This window comes from Mobula birostris, chromosome 9, assembly GCF_030028105.1.
Source record: "Mobula birostris isolate sMobBir1 chromosome 9, sMobBir1.hap1, whole genome shotgun sequence".
In the NCBI taxonomy this organism is placed as follows: Eukaryota; Metazoa; Chordata; class Chondrichthyes; order Myliobatiformes; family Myliobatidae; genus Mobula; species Mobula birostris.
The window spans coordinates 143994753-144017206 of record NC_092378.1 but is presented as its reverse complement, the minus strand read 5'-3'; the positions used below and the strand labels follow the sequence as shown (position 1 = coordinate 144017206).

Here is a 22454-nt window from a genome sequence, read left to right as displayed (position 1 = left end):
GGGGAAAAGCCATCGATATATCAGGCCAAGGGACATTTGGAGGAGCAGAATCTTATATTCAAACTGATTAGTCTCCAACCTGAAGGTATCAATATCGATTTCTCCAACTTCCAGTAAACTCACCCCTCTCCCCTTTTGTTTTTTATTCTTCATTCTTCCTCCAGCTCTCTGCACCTCACCTGCCCATCACCTGCCTCTGGTTCCCCTCCTCCTCCCCTTTCTTCCACAGTCCACTGTCACCTCCTATTAGATTCCTCCTTCTTCAACCCTTTGTCTTTTCCACCTATCACCACTCAGCTTCTTCCTTCATCCCCTCCCCCCCCCACCCACCCACCTTACCCCTTCACCTGGTTTCACCTATCACCTACCACCTTCCCCTCCCCCAATTTTCTTAAACTGATTTCTTCCATTTTCCTTTCCAGTCCTGATGAAGGGTCTTGGCCTGAAATGTAGACTGCTTATTCTCCTCCATTTATGCTGCCTGACTTGCGGAGTTCATCCAGCATTTTGTGTGCGATGCACAGGATATCTTGTCCTCCATCTAAATCCAGCTTGAACTACTTGGTGGAAAGTCATTTTCCTTGGTTGGCGGGGAATGGGATTGTCGTTGGAGTCGGAGCTGCTGAAGTCAGAGAAAGAAAATGCTTTGCTCCCCCCCATTAACAAATCAAATATACCTGGACCCCCAGGATTCCAAAAATGATGAAGAAAGCACAGCAAATGAGGACAATATTCCCAATAGGTCGCAGAGAAGTGATTAAGGTTTCCACTACCAGTTTAAGACCAGGAGCTCGACTGATGACTCTGGAAAAAAAAAGAAGAAACTGTAGTCAGTAATCTTTGTCAAAGGAAATGGAAGCTCCCAAAGTTACAACCTGGTCTATCACAGGAAAACTCCACCACACCATTGAGCACATCTGCAAGGAGCACTGCCACAAGAAAGCAGCGCCCATCATGAAGACCCCCACCACCCAGGCCATCCTCTTTTCTCGCTGTTGTCTTTGGGAAGAAGGTACAGGAGCCTCAGTTTTCATAGCACCAGGTTCAGGAACAGTTATTACTCCTCAACCATCAGGCTCTTGAACCACCGTGGATAATTTTACTCACATCAACACTGAATTGGTCATTGAACACAACCAATGGACTCACTTTCAAGAACTCCACAACTCATGTTCACAGTATTATTTATCTATCTATCTATCTACTAAGAGTCACAGAACATTAAAGCACAGAACAAGGCCCTTCAACCCATCTAGTGTGCTGATCAATTAATCCGTCTAATCCCCTCAACCTGCACCTGAACCATGGCCCTTCATAGCCGTACCATTCATGTACCTATCCAAATTCCTCTTAAATGTTGAAATCGACCCTGCATCCACTACTTGCGCTGGTAGTTTGTTCCACACTCTCACCGCCCTCTGAGTGAAGAAGCTCCCTCTCATGTTCCCCTTAAACATTTCACCTTTCACCCTTAACCCATGACCTCCAGTTGTAGGCTCACTCAACCTCATTGGGGGAAAAAAAACAGCTTGCTTTTAGCCTATCTGCACTCCTCATAAATTTGCATACCTCTATCAAATCTCCTCTCACTCTTCTGCGTTCCGAGGAATATAGTCCAAAGCTATCCAATATTTCCTCATAACTCAGGTCCTGGCAAAATCCTTGTAAATTTTTCTCTGCACTCTTTTAATCTTATTTACATCTTTCCTGATGGTAGGTGACCGGAGCTGGACACGGTAGTCCAGATAAGGCCTTGCCAACATCTTATACAATTTCAAAATAACATCCCAACTCCCTGCACTCAGTACATTGATCTATGAAGACCAGTGTACTGAAAACATTCATTACGACACTATCTACCTGTGACACAAGGAATTATGGATCTGTATTCCCAGATCCCTCTGATCTACCACACTCCTCAGTGTCCTACTGCTCACTTTATAAGACTTACCCTGGCAAAGTGCAACTCCTCACAGCTGTCTGCATTGAATTCCATCTGCCATTTTTCAGCTTATTTTTCTTGCTCGTGCAGATCCCACTGAAAACTTTGAAAGTCTTTCTCTCTGTCCACTACACCTGCAATCTTGGTGACATATGCTGATCCAGTTTACCACATTAACATCCAGATCGTTGATGTAGATGAACCCAGCACCAATCCTTGTAGCACACCTCTAGTCACAGGCCTCCAATCAGAGAGGCAACCATCTGTAATCACTCTGGCTTCTCCCGCAAAGCTCCCCACTTCCTTTTTGAGCCACAGAGCCAGACCGCTGAGGCTTTCACCTGCTAGGTCATCTCTCCCGAGCAGTATCCAAAGAAATGTGCCTGTTGAGGGAAATGTCCACAGGGGTACTCTGCACTGGCTACCTCCTCCTGATGGCCACCCAGTTACCTGTGTCCTGTATCCTGGGAGTAACTATCTCCCTGTATGTCCTGCCTATCAAGCCCTCAACCTCCCTTCATTCAGTTCTAGCTTTAACTGCTTAACACAGTCTGTGGAAGCTCCAGCTGGATGCACTTCTTGCAGTTGTCATCAGGGGCACTGGAGGTCTCCCTGCCTTCCCACATCCAGAAAAAGGAGCATTCCACTATCCTACCTGGCATTCCCACTGCTCTAAATGTGCAATAAGGAAGAAGGAAAGATTAAATATTGAAAAAAATCTGCCCACGGCCTATGCGTCTCATCGCCGAAGTCTCAATGAGCCCAAGCCTCAACTCCCCACTCCAGCAGAGGCCCACCCACACAGTGACCACTCCCACAATAGCTGCTCTGCCTAAGCCTCAATTCTTTTTTATTGGTACTTGCCTAGTTACCAATTCTGTGCAATTCAATGTCTCCTTTGGAAGTGTGGCATGCAAATTGAGCTGAATGCCTACATTTCGTTCTTTTAAACTCTTTTTCCCTCTACACAATCTGATTTCACCTCAGGACTGTGGCACACAAAATCTGCCAACTGCCCCCACTCACATCTTTCAAACTCTCTCTTTCTCCCTCTACCCAATCCACTGACTCCTCAGGGCTGTGGTGCACATAATATCTATATTTGCACAGTTTGTCTTGTTTGCACATTGGTTGTCTGTAGTTTTTCACTGATACAATTATATTTCTGTGTTCCACTGTGAATGCCTGCAAGAAAATGAATCTCATGGTAGTACATAGTGACATATAGATAGTTTGATAATAAATTCACTTTGAACTTTGAACTATTAATGATAGTGAACAAGTAATCATTTAGCTAGATATAAAGGAGATGATTTTTATAAGATTGCCTCTAATGTCACAGCTGGAAAAAGTTAACAAAAGCATTGACGATATTGAAAGTAAAAGTCAGCTGGGGTTTAGAATGAAAACTGACCTCCTCAAGCATAATTTATTGTACATGGATGTTACTTTTCCCCCCTCCCCCATCTCTCTATCATTCCCCATTCTGGCTCCCCTCCTACCCCTACTTTTCTCCTCTCCTGCCCATCACCTCCCTCTGGTGTTCCTCCTCCTTCTCTTCCTCCCATGGTCATCTCTCCTCTCCTATCAGATTCCAATAATAAATCAAACTCTCACTACTGCTAGGTCTGTGACAGCAGACTACAATTCGGTTTCTTTTGACCTGCCAGGTTTGGATGTTTGGAGAAAATCACATTATTACCTCACCGTTATTACATATTAATTCACATAACAAGATTAAAGTTGCATGATTCAAAGAAACAAGGAGATTGCATCTGGTTGCATCTGGTAAGGGTTGGAACTACGATGGCACTTAACAGTGACTCCTTCAAGCTCATCTGTGGAAACAGTTTAATTTCTGCCTTTGATGTCTCTTCTTTTTCTTTTTCAGGTCGGATGGGGTTCTGTCAGAGTCTCTGACCTGGAGTTAAACTCAGGCCTCGGTTCTTTGCGGTGGTGGAACCCACTCCTGGGGGCTCACGACGGCTGCCTTTCGATGTCCCAAGGACACGGCCTAGAAGACAAGCACACCTTTGGGGTTCCAGGGGTTCCGAGGCCTCACGGCCCTGTGGATAAACTGACTCTATGAGGGCGCCACTGACTGAAGTGTCAGGAGAGAACGGAACATCAGGAATGGCAGACCAGCTCTCGGCTCTGTACTTGTCAAATTGCGAGCAATCTCTCCCTCTCATTGGTGGGGGAAGAGTTTGTTGCTGATTCTTGAGTTGGAGAACCCCGAAAAAAAAAGCGATGCAGCAGACTTTATAGAAAATAGGTGCAGGAGTAGGCCATTTGGCCCTTCGAGCCTGTACCACCATTCAGTATGATCATGGCTGATCATCCAACTCAGAACCCTGTACCTGCCTTCCCTCCATACCTCCTGATCCCTTCAGCCACAAGGGCCATATCTAACTCCCTCTTAAATATAGCCAATGAACTGGCCTCTCCTGTTTCCTGTGGCAGAGAAGTCCACAGATTCACCACTCTCTGTGTGAAGAAGTTTTTCCTCATCTCGTTCCTAAAAGGCTTCCCTTTTATCCTCAAACTGTGACCCCTCGTTCTGGACTTCCCCAACGTCGGGAACAATCTTCCTGCATCTAGCCTGTTCAATCCCTTTAGGATTTTATACGTTTCAATGAAGATCTCCCCTCAATCTTCTAAATTCCAGCGAGTATAAGCCTAGTCGATCCAGTCTTTCATCATATGAAAGTCCTGCCATCCCAGGAATCAATCTGGTGAACCTTCTTTGTACTCCCTCTATGGTAAGAATGTCTTTCCTCTGATTAGGGGACCAAAACTGCACACAATACTCCAGGTGTGGTCTCACCAAGGCTTTTTACAACTGTAGTAGAACCTCCCTGCTCCTGTACTCGAATCCTCTTGCTATGAATGCCAGCATATCATTTGCCTTTTTCACCGCCTGCTGTACCTGCATGCCCACTTTCAATGACTGGTGTATAATGACACCCAGGTCTCGTTGCACCTCCCCTTTTCCTAATCGGCCACCATTCAGATAATAATCTATTTTCCTGTTTTTGCCACCATCACAAATCAGTGAGTTGTTTTGTTTAAGTCTCCCCTCTCACTGAGTGACACCGCTCTGCTCCTTACTTAGGAAGAGAGACACCCTGTGGTATGTCGAGTTTGTCAGGTGAATGATTAGTTTTTGTTTATACTGCAGATCATGAGCGCAATAAAGTTGGACTTCTCCTAAATGCTAAAAAGACAGAGTACATGGTGTTTTACTGCGACGAAGGTACTCTCAAGACCATAAGGAATGATACCATTAAGAAAGTCTTTGACTTCAAGTACCTCAGTTGAAGTATGATGAGTTCGGAGAAGGACATAAAGATATACAGAAGGCACTGGCATGGAGGGCTATGAACGACATGAAGGAAATCTGGAAGTCGAACCTGACCAGAGGGCTTAAAAAGAGGATTTTCATAGCAGTCATAGAGACCATTCTCACGTACGGATGTGAGATGTGGACACTCACTAAGACAATGCGAAAGTCTCTAGATGGTTGCTATACACGAATGCTCCGGATGGCTCTTGACGTGAGTTGGCAACAGCACATGACGAACGTTGAGCTCTATGACGACCTGCCGATGCTCACCACTAAAATCGAGGTGAGAAGACTGCAACTAGCGGGGCACTGTCTACGCCACCCCGAGCTACCTGCCAGCCTAGTCATCATATGGGAGCCCAAGCATGGGAGGATGAACCCTGGGCGCCCTCCCAAGACTGTGGTCAACGCGCTCCTAGAAGACAGCAGTGAGGCTAATGTAGATGAACTGAACACACTGATGAGGGAGAGGGAGAAATGGAGAGTCCATCATCGTGCCTGACGCTGGCCCCCTAGGCCTGAGTCGACATAGTAGTAGTAGCAGATCATGGTCTTTCTGGCCAATCACCCCTGACCTTGTTAATTAGCAAGATGTTTTAACCCACAGAACTGCTCCTCGTGGGATGTCTTTTTGTTTTTCAAACCATTGTTATGGGGGATTTCAACATGCAGGTAGATTGGGAAAATCAGGTTGCTACTGGACCCTAAGAAAGGGAGTTTGTGGAATGCCTCCGAGATAGATTCTTAGAACAGCTTGTACTGGAACCTACCAGGGAGAAGGCAATTCTGGATTTAGTGTTGTGTAATAAACCAGATTTGATAAGGGAACTTGAGGTAAAAGAGCCATTAGGAGGTAGTGACCATAATATGATAAGCTTTAATCTACAATTTGAGAGGGAGAAGGGAAAATCGGAAGTGTCAGTATTACAGCTGAACAAAGGGGACTATGGAGTCATGAAGGAGGAGCTGGCCAAAACTGACTGGAAAGATACCCTAGCAGGGATGACAGTGGAACAACAATGGCAGGTATTTCTGGGAATAATACAGAAAGTGCAGGATCAGTTCATTCCAAAGAGGAAGAAAGATTCTAAGGGGAGAAAGGGGCGACCGTGGCTGAGAAGGGAAGTCATGGACAGTATAAAAATAAAAGAGAAGAAGTATAACATAGCAAAGATGAGTGGGAAGCCAGAGGATTGGGAAACTTTTAAAGAGCAACAGAGGATAACTAAAAAGGCAATACAGGGAGAAAAGATGAGATACGAAGGTAAGCTAGCCAAGAATATAAAGGAGGATAGTAAAAGCTTCTTCAGGTATGTGAAGAGGAAAAAATTAGTTAAGACCAAAGTTGGGCCCTTGAAGACAGAAACGGGTGAATTTATTATGGGGAACAAGGAAATGGCAGACGAGTTGAACAGGGTACTTTGGATCTGTCTTCACTAGGGAAGACACAAACAATCTCCCAGATATAACAGTGGCCAAAGGACCTAGGGTAATGGAGGAACTGAAGGAGATTCACATTGGGCAGAAAATGGTGTTGGATAGACTGATGGGACTGAAGGCTGATAAATCCCCAGGGCCTGATGGTCTGCATCCCAGGGTACTTAAGGAGGTGGCTCTAGAAATCGTGGATGCATTGGTAATCATTTTCCAATGTTCTATAGATTCAGGATTGATACCTGAGGACTGGAGGGTAGCTAATGTTATCCCACTTTTTAAGAAAGGAGGGAGAGAGAAAGCAGGGAATTATAGACCAGTTAGCCTGACATCAGTGGTGGGGGAGATGCTGGAGTCAATTATAAAGGATGAAATAGTGGCACATTTGGATAGCAGTAACAGGATCGGTCCGAGTCAGCATGCATTTACAAAGCAGAAATCATGCTTGACTAATCTTCTGGAATTTTTTGAGGGTGTAACTATGAAAATGGACAAGGGAGAGCCAGTGGATGTAGTGTACCTGGACTTTCAGAAAGCCTTTGATAAGGTTCCACATAGGAGATTAGTGGGCAAAATTAGAGCACATGGTATTTGGGGTAGGGTACTGACATGGATAGAAAATTGGTTGGCAGACAGGAAACAAAGAGTAGGAATTAACGGGTCCCTTTCAGAATGGCAGGTGGTGATTAGTGGGATACTGCAAGGCTCGGTGCTGGGACTACAATATACATTAATGATTTAGATGAAGGGATTAAAAGTAACATTAGCAAATTTGCAGATGACACAAAGCTGGGTGGCAGTGTGAAATGTGCGGAGGATGTCGTGATAATGCAGGATGACTTGGACAGGTTGGGTGAGTGGGCGGATGCATGGCAGAGGCAGTTTAATGTGGATAACAGTGAGGTTATCCACTTTGGTGGCAAGAACAGGAAGGCAGATTACTACTTGAATGGTGTCAAGTTAGAAAAAGGGGAAGTACAACGAGCTATAGGTGTCCTTGTTCATCAGTCACTGAAAGTAAGCATGCAGGGACAGCAGGCAGTGAAGAAAGCTAATGGCATGTTGGCCTTCATGACAGGGGGAGTTGAGTATAGGAGCAAAGGAGTCCTTCTGTAGTTGTACAGGGCCCTGGTGAGACCACACCTGGAGTATTGTGTACAGTTTTGGTCTCCAAATTTGAGGAAGGACATTCTTGCTATTGAGGGAGTGCAGCGTAGGTTCACGAGGTTAATTCCCGGGATGGCGGGACTGTCATATGTTGAAAGATTGGAGCGAATGGGCTTGTATACACTGGAATTTAGAAGGATGAGAGGGGATCTGATTGAAACATATAAGATTATTAAGGGATTGGACACACTAGAGGCAGAAAACATGTTCCCGATGCTGGGGGAGTCCAGAACCAGAGGCCACAGTTTGAGAATAAGGAGTAGGCCATTTAGAATGGGAGGAAAAACCTTTTCACCTAGAGAGTTGTGGATCTGTGGAATGCTCTGCCTCAGAGGGCAGTGGAGGCCAATTCTCTGGATGCTTTCAAGAAAGAGTTAGATAGAGCTCTTAACGATAGCGGAGTCAAGGGATATGGGGAGAAGGCAGGAACGGGGTACTGATTGTGGATGATCAGCCAAGGTCACAGTGAATGGCGGTGCTGGCTCGAAGGGCTGAATGGCCTACTCCTGCACCTATTGTCTATTGTCATTCTTTGTAAGCTCACAAGCAAGAGTTCCCAAACTTTTTTTATGCCATGAACCCCTACCGTTAACTGGGGAGGGGAGGGTCTGTGGACTCCAGGTTGGGAACCCATGCTCTAAAGGTTGTTGAGTGTGAAAATCCCAGGAGATCAGTAGCTTCTGAGATACTCAAACCACCCTGTCTGGCACTAACAATCATGGTCAAAATCACCTAGATCACATTTCATCCCCATTCTTATGTTTGGTCTGAACAACTGAACCTCTTGACCATGTCCGCATGCTTTTATGCATTGAGTTGCTGCCACATGATTGGCTGATTGGATATTTACATTAATGAGCAGGTGCGCAGATGTGAACAATAAAGTGACCACTGAGTGAATATTTCTGGCTTAATTTTAAGAGTGAACGAAGAAAATTGTCCCACAGAGTAACCAAAGAGAAAGAGTACCTGATGTTAGATTCTTCCATTTGACTTTGAAAAACTTGATGAAATGAATTTAATATCAAGTTACCCTACAGCAATTTTTTTAGGTTTACCAGAAAAAAAATGAGGCAAGTCAATTTCCTTCTGGTTCAAACAACAATATTTCATAAATTTCACGGATGGCAGAAACCTGCACGGACACAACAGGTGACTGGAAATTATTCTGATTTCAATAATTCATGAAAATTATGTTGGAAAATACATTAAATCCATTTAAATTAAACTTGGAGAATGAGTAAAATGGGAGAAGTATGAGCCTTTATCTCATTTTACTTTGACGTTTAAGAGAAGTTTGGATAAGTACATGGATGGGAGGTGTATGGAATGTTATTGGATGGCGGGGTGGAGATACATCTCTACCAAAGGAGAAATAAGGAACTGCTTCCCTCCACTAGCTTGCAGATCATCCTTGGGGAAAGTATGGTACCTTCTTACCCCTCCCGATCATGGTTATGTCACGCCATGGGAGCAGGTGGTGGATGGTCGTATGAGCATCTGGTGCATATCACCAGACCTGCTTTTGCGACCACTGACACCAGCCAGTAAATCTGTGAGGAGTATTGATAATGGCTGGGGTCACCTGTCATGTAAAGACACTGCCCAGAAGAAGGCAATGGCAAACCAGTTCTGTAGAAAAATCTGCCAAAAACTATCATGGTCATGGAAAGACTATGATTGCCCACATATATGGCATGGCACAGAATGAAAGGTCGATGGGGAGCTATGTTCCAGGTACAAGAAGATGGGACGGGGCAGAATAATATTTTGGCATTGACTAGATAGACTGAAGGACCTGTTTCTGTGTTATGGTCTTTTATGATTCTTCCAAGCTGTTCATTACGGGTTTGAGTTGTTACAGTGAAAAGCACATTTCACATGCACATATGGACAATATACATCTATGCATGCACACAAACACACACAAGTGCATGCAGATGTAAGCATATTTCCATAGATTTGGATGGTGGCCAGTGCTATCATGTTTGCTGTTGTGTGCTGGGGCAGCAGGCTGAGGGTAGCAGACACCAACAGAATCAACAAACTCATTCGTAAGGCCAGTGATGTTGTGGGGATGGAACTGGACTCTCTGACGGTGGTGTCTGAAAAGAGGATGCTGTCCAAGTTGCATGCCATCTTGGACAATGTCTCCCATCCACTACATAATGGATTGGTTGGGCACAGGAGTACATTCAGCCAGAGACTCGTTCCATCGAGGTGAAACACAGAGTGTCATAGGAAGTCATTCCTGCTTGTGGCCATCAAACTTTACAACTCCTCCCTTGGAGGGTCAGACACCCTGAGCTAATAGGCTGGTCCTGGACTTATTTCCATCTGGCATAATTTACATATTATTATTTAATTATTTATGTTTTCATATTGCTATATTTATACTCTGTTCTTGGTTGGTGCAACTGTAACGAAACCCAATTTCCCTCAGGATCAATAAAGTATGAGTATGACTATGACTGTGACTATACACGTGCACACACGCAAGCACATAGACATGCAGACAATTACACATGCGTGCACACACACACACATACACGGGCCCACACAAACACACCTCCATTCAAATGGACACATGATCTCAGCCCTGTGCACACTCTGCTGTAGGAGAAAGGGTAGTAACCAGTAAATAGGGATGTGGATTGTGCAAATGTGGAAACAGGAAATCATAGGCAAAGCCTAGAAGTAGAGATCACTACCACAAGAGACTCTGCAGGTGCTGGAAGCCCAAAGTAACACACACAAAATGCTGGATACGCTCATCAGGTCACATGGCATCTACAGAAAGGAACAAGGAGCTGATGTTTCAGGCCAATCCCCTTCATCAGGCTCCAAACTTTGGCTCTGTTTTCTTCCTCATAGATGCTGACTGACCTGCCGAGTTTCTCCAGCACTGTGTGTGTGTTAGCTTAGAAGCAGGGACATGGAATGTAGCAGTGACAACACCAAAATTTCAGAAAATTTATTAATTATGTCATAGTGTGCACGCAGTTTTGGAATAGAAAACTGGACTTACTGTTAGACCTGTGGATAATCGTTTTATTCTGTAATCAGCACCTACAGTATTTTTAACTTAATTAAGTCTTCCTGTGGCCACCATTCTATTATGAATTTTTTTTCCTGGTAATTTCATCAACTCAGAATGTAAACTGCATCTCAAACAAACTTGGAAAGCTGTACCTGATTCATGACCAGGTAGATCAGCTTTTACTGTCTCCTAGTGCTTATCAGTTTTTAAATAAATTGTACATTATTTTGAACCCCAATCCATGTGGCCTTTCAGTTTGCTACTGTACACACACACTCATAGACAAAATTGTAGTATGCAAGTAAATGATCTAAAAATGTTAAACTCCTGTGGATCCTACAGCCTTAGAATTTCTACTGGCCACATCCATCAGTGTGTGCAAAGACTAAAGGTTAAAATGGAGAGCTACAGAGAAGGGAAGGGTTAGATTGATTTTAAAGTAGGCTAAATGATCAGCACAACATTGTGGGCTGAAGGGCCTGTACTGTGCTGTAATGTTCTATGTCCTTACCTGAGGGGGCGCAGAGTTCTCAAGAGACGGAGCACCCGGAGAATACCAAGGATTTTCGCCCCTCCCGCTGATGCCAGGGAGACGATGATGTCAATTACAGAGACAAAGACCAGGATGCCATCCAAGATATTCCAGCTACTCTGGAGATAGGCACTTTCACCAGCAAAGAATCCTAAGGCTACCACCTGAAGATATAGAACAGTTTCAATAGAACAACGCCTTACCATAGCAAAAACAGTGGCTATATGTACTAACATGCAGTGACCATAATCAGATATCCCCACCACCCAGGACATGCTCTCATCTCACTGAGGAAGAAGGTACAGGAGTCTCAGGGTTCACACCACCTGGTTCAGGAACAGTTATTACCTCTCAATAATCAACCAAAGGGGATAATTTCACTCAACTTCACTTGCAGCATCACTAAACTGTTCCCACAACCAATGGACTCACATTCAAGGACATCTCATGTTTTCAATATTTATCGCATATTAATTAATTAATTTATTTATTATTCTTTCTTTCTTTTTGTATTTGGACAGTTTGTTGTCACAATGGTTGAATGCTCAGTTGGTCCAGTCTTTCATTGATTCTATTATGGATTTATTGAGTATGCCCACAAGAAAATGAACCTCAGGGTAGTATATGTTGACAGAGATGTACTTCGATAATAAATTTACTTTGAACTTTGAACACGGAAAACAGTGGAGGAATTATCATTGTCAGCATTATGAACCCTGCAGTAACAGATGAACAAGACCTCAGAATGTTGTGAACTGACACAGAACATTGCTGGCCGATGTGAAATATGAATAAAACTAATTGGAGGTTAAAGTACAGAGCTGAAAGGCTGGAATTATACATAGGCAACAGCAATAAGATTGTAAAGTGTTCTGGTTAAATAGTGTCTAATGCACAAGAAAGAGACACCATTAAACATTGCTGATGCCTCATCTTGCATTTGTGCGAGTTATAAGGGCTGATGGGAGATACTCAATTTATCACCTTCTGTGGAAGCATCTGAGAGGATATAATTGTTGTAGAGTTAAGAAATATAAAAAAAAATTAACCCAGTTTTACCTCAACTTAGACTGTGCGATTGGTGTGGAGAACATGACTTCACAGAAGTAAAAGTAATAAGATTCACATCAGACAATTCCTGCCCTAAAGGTGTAGAACATGTGGAATAAGTCGGCACTGGTGACACATGGTGACTCACATGTGGGCAGCTCAGAAAACTACGAGATATACTTCTAACTATGATCACTGCAGTCCACAGCCTGTATTCTCACTTTAAGAAGGGTCACAATGGTTGCTTGTCAGTCAATGTTTGTGTGTAATTTTTCATTGTTTCCATTGTATTTTTGTTCTACTGTGAACGCCTGCAAGAAAATGAATCTTCAGGGTGATATATATGTACTTTGATAATAATTTACTTTGAACTTTGAAACGTGCAGATGCACAAAACTTTGATGACTTCAAGAAAAAATCAGACGCTTCATCAAGGTCGGATGATGAGACATATTGAATGAATTAATTAAGAGGGGTTAATCGTCTTCCTTTTCACAAACTGCAGAGAGAACGATCAACTCGACGGCGGTAGAGGCAAATACATTACGGACACTTAAGAAAGTCTTAGATAGGCATTTGGAGGATAGAAATATGGTGGGCCATGTTGTAGGGAAATGTTAGAATGGTCTTAGAGTGGGTTGAAAGGTCAGCACAGCATTATGGGCTGAAGGGCCTCTACTGTGCTGTAAAGTCCTATATTCTACACTCTTGAATTTACCTCAGAGCTTTAATGACCTGAAATGTTAACTGTTTCTTTCTCTGCAGATGCAGCCTGACCTGCAGAGTATTTTGAGCATCAAATGGAGATTTTTTTGGTCATCCAATTGGTTATGTGTATGAAGTGAGGAAGTACCAAAGCAACCAAAAGGGAGATTACCTTAAGGGTCATTTCAACCACAAAGATAGCAGTGAAGATGTAATTTGAGACGCTCAGAAACATCCGCTCCTGTTGAGAAAGCAAAAGAAAGCAATAATGCTCTGAAGTGTTCGATAAGAGGAGTGAATGTAACACATCCATCGATTTGACAAGACTTCTAATTATACTACTAAAACAGTACAAAGCATGCTGAAGGTAAGCAAAGTGATTATCATATGCAGAAAGTGAAGTGAAGTGAAAGCATGAATAAAGTCAGCAGAGACGGATTGAAAGATACTCACCGTACTGCTAGGGTCAATCTCTGGTCTTTCAAGGGCAATGGTGATGCAGTTGAGAAATATGAAAACCAGTACCACATGATCAAACATTTTGTGTGCGATGACCTTCTGACACATAATGCGGAATCTTAACCCAATGAAGATAAGGACAAGTCATTCATTTGCAAATATTAACAAGAGTATCTTTACTGTTCAGAAGCGTGCTATTCATCCCAGCCCTTTGTTATGGAAATACTAAGAACACCAGAGTGAATTTAAGTTTCGCTTTAAGAGTTTATTAACGTGATATCATGGAGAGTCTGCAGCAGTCTCCACCATCACCAGGACTCTGATTTTAGGTTATACCGAGCTCATCTTTATACAGCAAGACAAACAACTTCACATGACTTTGCTTAGCATCCCACAGTCAGTGCATGATCAATCATTTAAAATAAGGTGGAATTTAGGAGCGTTAATGGCGTCTAACAGCGACTCTTTTGCTTGCATCTTTGGAAACAGCTCTATTTCCATAATTTCCATCCTTAATATCTCTATTTTTCCCATTCAGGGTTCTTTTGAAGTCTCTGACCTGGAGTTACATGCTGACTACGGTTCTTTGTGGGAATGGGACCTGCTCTTGGGATTTCACAACTGGCCATTGTTCAGTATGCCAAGGGCTTGGCCTAAGAGCTCCCCTTGCCTTTGGAGGCCTGGGATCTCATGGCTCTGGAGATTGGGGGGGGGGGTGAATGAGGGGTTGGTGTCCGAGCTGGAGACTGGTGTGTCGTGGGAGATGGAAGATCTAAGGCCGTATGCCCAGAGACCCGAGATCTTTGGGCACAGAGCTTGGAAAAAATGAGGCAATGGACTTTTAACACCGTAAATGAGTGAGTTGTTTGTTATGCCTCCCCTTTCGCTGTGAAACGGAGACACCGCTTTCTCCCTTATTAGGGAGAGAGTGAGCCTGTGGTATGTCGAATACTGGGTGAACAGGTAGTCTTTAGGGTGCTGCAAGTCTGTGTCTTTGCTTTTGCTCTGCTCACGCTTGGGTGCTTAGTGGTGGTGTTGATGCTTTTTCTTACCGGTGGGGGAGGGGGGATTGTTGCTTGCTGCTGTTTACGCGCGGGAGGGAGGGGAGCTGGGGGGGGGGGACTTTGGGGTTCTAACGTCTAACTGTTGTTCATTCTTTGGGGCACTCCTCTGTTTTCGTGGATGATTGCGAAGAAAAAGCATTTCAGGATATATATTGTATACGTTTCTCTGACATTAAATGTACATTGAGACCTTTGAAACATATCAATCATTTCAGCAGGAGTCTAACAGTTCTCTTTGTTCCCTGTTATCAGGACTCAAGACTTCCCTCTGAGTGCAAGTCTAGCAGTCCTCTCTGCTCCCTGTTATCAGGACTCCTAATTTACCTTCTTGACATTGCTTAGACCTCCTTTAAGTTCCTGGGGTCAACAAATCTGAAGATCTATTCTAGGCACAATATATTAATGCAATTACAAAGAAGACAGGCCAATGCCCGTATTTCGTTCGGAGTTTGAGGAAATCTGGTAAGAGAGCAAAGCCTGACAACTTTCAGCAAATGTACTGTAGAGAGCATTCTGACTGGCTGCATCACTGTCGTGTATGGAGGGATCAATGCACAGCAGAAGGTTGTAAACTCAATCAGCTCCATCATGGGCACTAAACTCCCCATTACTGACTATGTCTCCAAGAGGCCGTGCCTCAAGAAGGTGGCATCCATCATTAAATGCCCTCACCATCCAGGACGTGCCCTCTTCTCATTATCCTGCTTATGTAGTGACATAGTGTGGAGTAGGCCCTCCCTGCCCTTTGAACCACATTGCCCCAGCAACCCCACAACCTCAATTAACTCTGACCTAATCACGGGACAATTTACAATGACCAGTTAACCTACCTGGTACGCCTTTGGACTGCGGGAGGAAACCGGAGCGCCCGGGGAAACCCCATGCATTCCACGGGGAGGATGTACAGAGACTCCTTACAGAATGGTGCTGGAATTGAATTCCGAACTCTGAACGTCCCGAGCTGTAATAGCGTCGGGCTAACCGCTATGCTACTGTGGCACACCCATATTTGGGAGGAGGTACAAGAGCCAGAAAATGCACACTCAGGGTGTTAGGTACAATTTCTTCACCTCCACCAAAAGATTTCTGAATGATCCTTGAACCCATGAACACTACCTCACTATTCCTTTTTTACACTATTTATTTTTGTGACTTACAGCGATTTTTATGTCTTGCACTGTACTGCAGTCACAAAACAAGATTTCATGATAGATGACAGTGATAATGACCCTGATTTTGATCGTGATATTGAACACTGGAAGAGGCTAAAGGAGTTGGTTAATCAACATCACCCTCTGTTACTCATGCTTCAATATGAACATTTGCAAAGCGTTCTGGGTACATTGCATTCATTTCAAGTTGCCCCATTATAGGAAAGATGTGGAGGTTATGGAGAGGGTGCAGAACAGGTTTATCATCTTGTTGCCTGTAGTAGAGGGCATGTGCTATAAGGACGTGTCCTCTACTACAGGCAACAAGATCAAATATTCATTATGTGCCATGTCATATGACGTGGGTGATCATGGTCTTTCCATGACCATGATCGTCCTTGGTAAAATTTTCTACAAAGTGGTTCGCCACTGCCTTCTTCTGGCCTGTGTCTTTACAAGACGGGTGACCCCTGCCATTATCAATACTCTTCCGAGATTGTGTGCCTGGTGTCAGTGGTCACATAACCAGGACTTGTGATATGAACCAGCTGCTCACGTGGCCCTGACTGAGGGACTAAACAGGTGCTACACCTTGCCAAAGGGTGGTCTGCAGGCTAGCAGAAGGAAGAAGCACTTCACATCTCCTTTGGTAGCGATGTATCACCATCCCTCCACCCAAGGATAGAGTTTGTTTTATCTGGAGCGTCAGAGGCTAATGAAGAACAGATAGAAGATAGTAAAGTTATGTGAGGCATCGATAGAGTAAACCGCTGGTAGTTTTTCGTGGGGTCAAAGTGTCTGTTATTTAATGTGAGAGGGGGAAAGTTCAAAAGGAGATGTGTAGGTCTAACTTTTTTTGACACAGGAAGTGGGAGGTGTCTGGAATGTGCTGCCAAGGAAGCCGGTGAATGCGGATATGATTTAAGGCATTTAAGAGGTTCTTAGGCTATGAATATGCAGAGAATTGAGAGATATGTAGAAGAAGGGATTAGGGACCATTAGCATAATTAGTTTGGCACAACATGATGACTGAAAGGCTTGTTCATGTGCTGTACTGATCCATGTTCTATGTTCTAAAGCTATAATCTTATTCTTTTAAAGCTGTTATACAGTTGTTCAGTTTTTTTAATAATGGACAAGATTTTCATACTTCTATCTAATTAAATAATTCAATTCAGAATGATTGGACTAATTCATTATGATTTGCAGTTTGTGTTTCACAGCAGCTCCTTAAGGTTGCTATAACCGGGGGTGATAGTGAGGATTAGTCCCCCCTGCTATTAAATGCACCTCAATTAGCCTCTGATGTCCAAGTCCAGCTCCAGGCCTTAACGTGTGGCTTAGCTACTAAGCCTGGTGGAACCGTTTCTGCTGACAGGAGAAGGGGCAAAGGCACGTTATTGGCACCTTAAAACCAGTCGTTTTGGATAGGTGGAGCTCATCAGCCATGGTCGACAGCTTACTTAAGAGAAGGAAAACTCTTATCTCAAACCTCAGCTGCCTTGCCACTATAACCACTTATGGGAAGGCTTTGGGAGTAAACCCTGAGGAAAAATCGGCAGCTGGAGGCCCTACGGCAGTCTATGTTGTGTTCAACACCGAATGGCAGCTCCTGCGATTCCGCTGGTGCCAAATTGTATGAGTTTCTCCCATTCCTTTTGGATTCATCAGCTGCATGGAGAGGGGGAGCTTGCTACCTGGGTGACAGCTTGCTCTCCATATCGTTCTGCTGGCACACAACGTTTATGGTCAACCCTGACCAAAGGAGGGCCTGAAAATTTTACACCAATGTTTTCCATTCCCTTGTTAATTCAAGAACAGCAACCTTTATAACTGAAACTTGGGAAGAAGCACTTAACATTTTTGAATAAGTTTATGCAATTTTGCAGAATATTATATAACGAAACTTGGGACTAAGTTATATAAAGAGGATAATCTTTGTGTGACTGTCTGGTAATAATGCACTTTAAGTCAGAGCAAGGGTAAAAGGAGATCTGGAAAGGAAATTCAGAGTACCGGTTTTGGGGAGCAAATAGGTAGAGAGCCCAGTCCTCATGTGTTTTACACCACGTCGGTTTGTAAGGCTCCAGGAATCTACGGATTCTCAAACAGTAACTCTGGAAAGGAAAGAAAAAACACAAATTAGAATCAAAGAGTCATAGAGCATCACAGCAGGAGAACAGGTTCTTCAGCCCATCTAGTCTGTGCTGAACTGTTATTCTGCCCAGTCTCATTGACCTGCACCTGGACCAGAGACCTCCATACCCCTCCCGTCCACGCACTTACCCAAACTTCTCTTAACTATTGAAATTAACACCCAAATCCACCAATTCCATTGCCACTGCATTCCACCCTCTAAGTGAAGATTTGCCCCCTCATGTTCCCCTTAAATATTTCACCTTTCACCCTTAACCAATGAGCTCTAGTTCTAATCTCGTCCAACCTCAGTGGAAAAAACCTGCTTGCAACTACCCAATCTATACCCCTCATAGTTTTGTAGACCTCTATCAGATCTCCCCTCATTCTCCTACACTCCATGGAATAAAGTCCTAATGTCTTCAATCTTTCCCTATAAATCAGGTCCTCACGTCCGGCAACAATCCTCATAAATTTTCTCTACACTCTTTCAATCTTATCGATCTCCTTCCTGCTTAATCCACAAATTTGCAGCAAGAGGAACCTCATAGTTGTAATTGTGAGGCTGAGGCTGTTACATTTACCATCCACCGAGGAACAATTGGTGAGTTTTCATAACTAATCAACCAAGTCAGATTAACTAGTGCAAGCCACCAACAAAATTTACCATTGCTATTTTGCAGATTGCCTGTTAACATCAAATGCTGCAGTATTACATTTAGAATTTCGTCAAACTATTAAACACATGACAAAGCACTACCTAGGGTGGTGGTAGAGGCAGATACATTGAGAGATGTTTAGTAAGGCACATGATTGTGAAGGGAACGGAAGAATATTGACATTGTACAGGCAGAAGAGATTTGTGGCCATTCTATTACATACGCAATTGGTTTGGCACAAATGTGTGAGCCAAAGGGCCTGTTCCTGTGATGTACTGTTCTGTGTTCTATCCATGAGATAGTAATAATTACTTTTTTATAAAGTAAAATCAGGATTATGCTAACACAATATAACATTCATACCACATTGAATTGTATGATTTTGTTAAGAGGGCACTAAATTATTTAAAATTAGTACTAACTTCTTGATGCAATTTCATATTTATGTTGGATGTGCAAAACTGATCAGGCCATTTTACCCAATTAATCTGTACCTGTGTTTATGCTTCACTTAGTCTCCTACCGTTTCTCCTGATCTGACTATGTCAACAAGACCTTTTATTGACACAAGAGATTCTGCAGATGCTGGAAAACTTGAGTAAAACACACAAAATGCTGGAGGAGCTCAACAAGTCAGGCAGGCTCTAGGGAGAGGATTCAACAGTCGACAGTTCAGGCTGAGACCCTTCATCAGGACCGGAAAGGAAGGAGGACAAAGCCAGAATAAAGTGGGGGAGGTGAGCTGGCAGGTGATAGAGGAGAACAGGTGAGGGGGGAGGGGGAAAGTGGGTGGTTTGGGGAGAGGGGTTGATTTGAGAAACTGGGGGCTATAAAAATGGAATGGGTAGAGGGTTGAAGGAGAAGGAATCTGATAGGAGAGACCAGTGGAGGAAAGGGAAGTGATCATGAGGGTGGGGGAGGAGAAAAGAAAGGGTAAGAGAGCCACTAGGATGGGGGAAACAGAAAAGGAAAGAGGAGCGTAGTTGCTGGAAGTCAGAAAAATTGATGTTCGTACCATCTGTTATCTTATTCCCTTTTTAAGACATTTTATTCCCTTCTCCCTCACACCATTGTGCAACACGCACAAAATGCTGGAGGAACTCAGCAAGTCAGCCAGAACCTAAGGAGGAGAATAAATGGTCAGCACTTTGGGCTGTGACCTTTCGTCAGGACTGGTGGTGAAGTCCTTCAAGTCCTGAGATGTTGAGATGGGACTGTCTGTTCCCCTCCATAGATATTGCCCGACTTGCTAAGTTCCCTGCCGCATTTTGAGCAGATTTCCAGCATCTGCAGAATCTTTTGTGCCCGTCATATCATTATTCAGCCTCCCCTTAAATGCATCTATGTTAATGCATTCAGCCAATTCCTGTGTGACCAAGTTCCACACTTTCACTGGTCTTTAGTAAAAGATCTAACTTCTAAATTCTGTATTGGATTTCTCGGTAGCTATGTTATACTGATGACCACTTGTTATGTGAAAACACTTCTTCTGCTCTTCCTCCATCAAAATCATTCACCATTGTAAAGACTTTCATCTAATTTAAACAAAGAATCATTTTATATATTGAAAACTTATGAGTAAATAAGACCCTCAGGCTTTCTTTCTCATAAGCTTTTAGGATATAAAATCCTTTATTTAACTCCATGCAGCCTAAAAATGTAAAGGATTAATCAGTAGCAAAAAAAAATTACATCATCTATCTCATCTTCATAATCATTTGGGTCTTCTCTGTGGTTATCCACTCGAAGGAAGACCTCATTTGGAACGTGTAAGGTTTTGCCGTTGCAGTCTTGATAGTCACAAGGTGTTATGTTTATGGGACTCAGTGTGGCAGGATGCCGCACGACTGGTACTTGAAGTAGCTCAGGCAGGTCTAGGGACCCTTTGGTGTCCAGAGATTCGGCACGATGCTGCAAGGACCAGCCACTCAGACTGCCGGCCTTGCTGGACTTTGCGTCTTCCGACCCATCATCTTCTTCATAGCTTCCGTGCCCTTCACCTGAAAGGAGCGATTCCCGTTCGCTCGACTGGTTCTTCTTTTTCAGACTGGGCGCCCTTCCGAGGCTGTGCCAGCTTGATCGGCGACTGCCCCAGTTACTGTTGGTGCTCCAGGGGGCACAGGGCGAACTGCGAATGCTGGACTGGAAAACAAAGGCAGAATTGGCAACAGAAGAGTGAAAAGGTGAATTATATAAGCTGCAATAAAGCACCAACTTTTCCATTTTTCTAACCGCTGAATTATTTACTCTCCTCCTCTCCTGAATCTTCCAACCTCTTCACCCATCCATACTTTCTCTGCGGCATAGTTCCATAAATAGAGTCAGAGTCAAACAGTGTGGAAATTGGCCCTTTGGCCCAACTGTTCCATGCCAACAATGACGCCCATCTAAGGTAGTTCTATTTGCCTGCATTTTCCACACATCCCACAGAGATAGACATCTGCAAAGATGATACCTCAAAAAGGCAGCTTCTATCACTAAGGGATCTCAAAACCCAGGACATACCCTCTTCTCATTACTACTATAAGAGTGGAAGTACAGGAGCCTAAAGACCCCCACTCAACATTTTAGGAATAGCTTCTTCACCTCTGCCATCAGATTTATGAACATATAATGAAATCATGAATATTACTTTACTCTCTTTTTACACTACTAATTAATTTTTGGTATATATTTGTTGTAATTCATAGTGTATTTTATATATTGCACTGTAACACTGCCGTAAAACAAATTTCGCAACAAAAGTCAGTGGTAATAAGCCTAATTCTGATCCTGATATCCCTCTTAACTTTTCTTATACATACACTTGTCCAAGTGCTTTTTAAATGTTGTAAATATATCTGCCTCAATGTTGCCTCACATTAATAGTCAACCCATATCCCTAAATTATCAGTTTCCTGAGACAATAATCAGTTTCATGTGACAATAACAAACCAATTCCAAATCCAAAAAAAACCCAATCCACACTATCCACGCCTCTCATACAGAACTGAGTAAAAGTCTTAGGCACAAAAATATGGCTAGGGTACTGTATTCGTCAACGTGGAGTGGAGAACGATTTTGAAAATCCAGAGGGATCAAACGATGCTGGGAATGGTTGTGGTTTCCAAATCATTTGGTATACTTAAAGCAGAAGCTGATAGGTTCTTGATTAGTAAGGAGGGGTCAAAAGGTCATGGGGAGAAGGCAGGAAGATGGGGTTGAGAGGGATAATAAATCAAACATGATGGAATGATGGAGCAGACTCAATGGACCAAATGTCCTAATTCTGCCCCTATGTCTTATGGTCTAAAAAGATAAAATGCAATTGGTCTATTCCTTTGCTTTAATATTTATTCATTATTTTGAAGTGTTCTTAGTCGTTTGCTACTTTGGCTTTAGTCAATTTTATGGGCATATGCAAGGATCAAAGTTCAAAGTAAACTTTGAACACAGGTGCAACAAAAAACTTAACATGTAGCAATGTCACAGGTACATAATTAAAGACATAATGTTCACAAGAAAAACATAAATTATACAAGAAAGAGCACAATTCGAACATAACGAACAAAATCCATTGCATTGCAAGGTGGTGATTGTGTTCATAATGTCGTTATACTGAGGTAGTGATTAGGCTGCCAGTTTCAAGAACCAAATGGTTAAAAGGAAGTAGCTATTTCTTGAGCAACGCACAAAATGCTGGTGGAATTCAGCAGGTCAGGCAGTCTCTATGGAGAGGAACAAACAGTCGGCATTTGGGGCTTAGACCCTTCATCAAGACTGGAAAGGA

The 22454-nt window shown here is 43.3% G+C and overlaps 1 protein-coding gene across 4 annotated transcripts in view; it reads right to left on the bottom strand.

Annotated features, from left to right (window-relative positions):
* cacna1ha (calcium channel, voltage-dependent, T type, alpha 1H subunit a) overlaps window positions 1-22454 on the bottom strand; it is a 510834-nt gene that overhangs the window by 85369 nt on the left and 403011 nt on the right. For all 4 annotated transcript variants that reach the window (XM_072269033.1, XM_072269034.1, XM_072269032.1 and 1 more), the window contains exons 15-20: window positions 20378-20827; window positions 17907-18007; window positions 13670-13793; window positions 13389-13457; window positions 11441-11625; window positions 678-804 (exon numbers count right to left, since the gene is read on the bottom strand). In XM_072269033.1, the coding sequence (XP_072125134.1) occupies window positions 678-804; window positions 11441-11625; window positions 13389-13457; window positions 13670-13793; window positions 17907-18007; window positions 20378-20827 (1056 nt within the window). The remainder of the gene's footprint in view (window positions 1-677; window positions 805-11440; window positions 11626-13388; window positions 13458-13669; window positions 13794-17906; window positions 18008-20377; window positions 20828-22454) is intronic.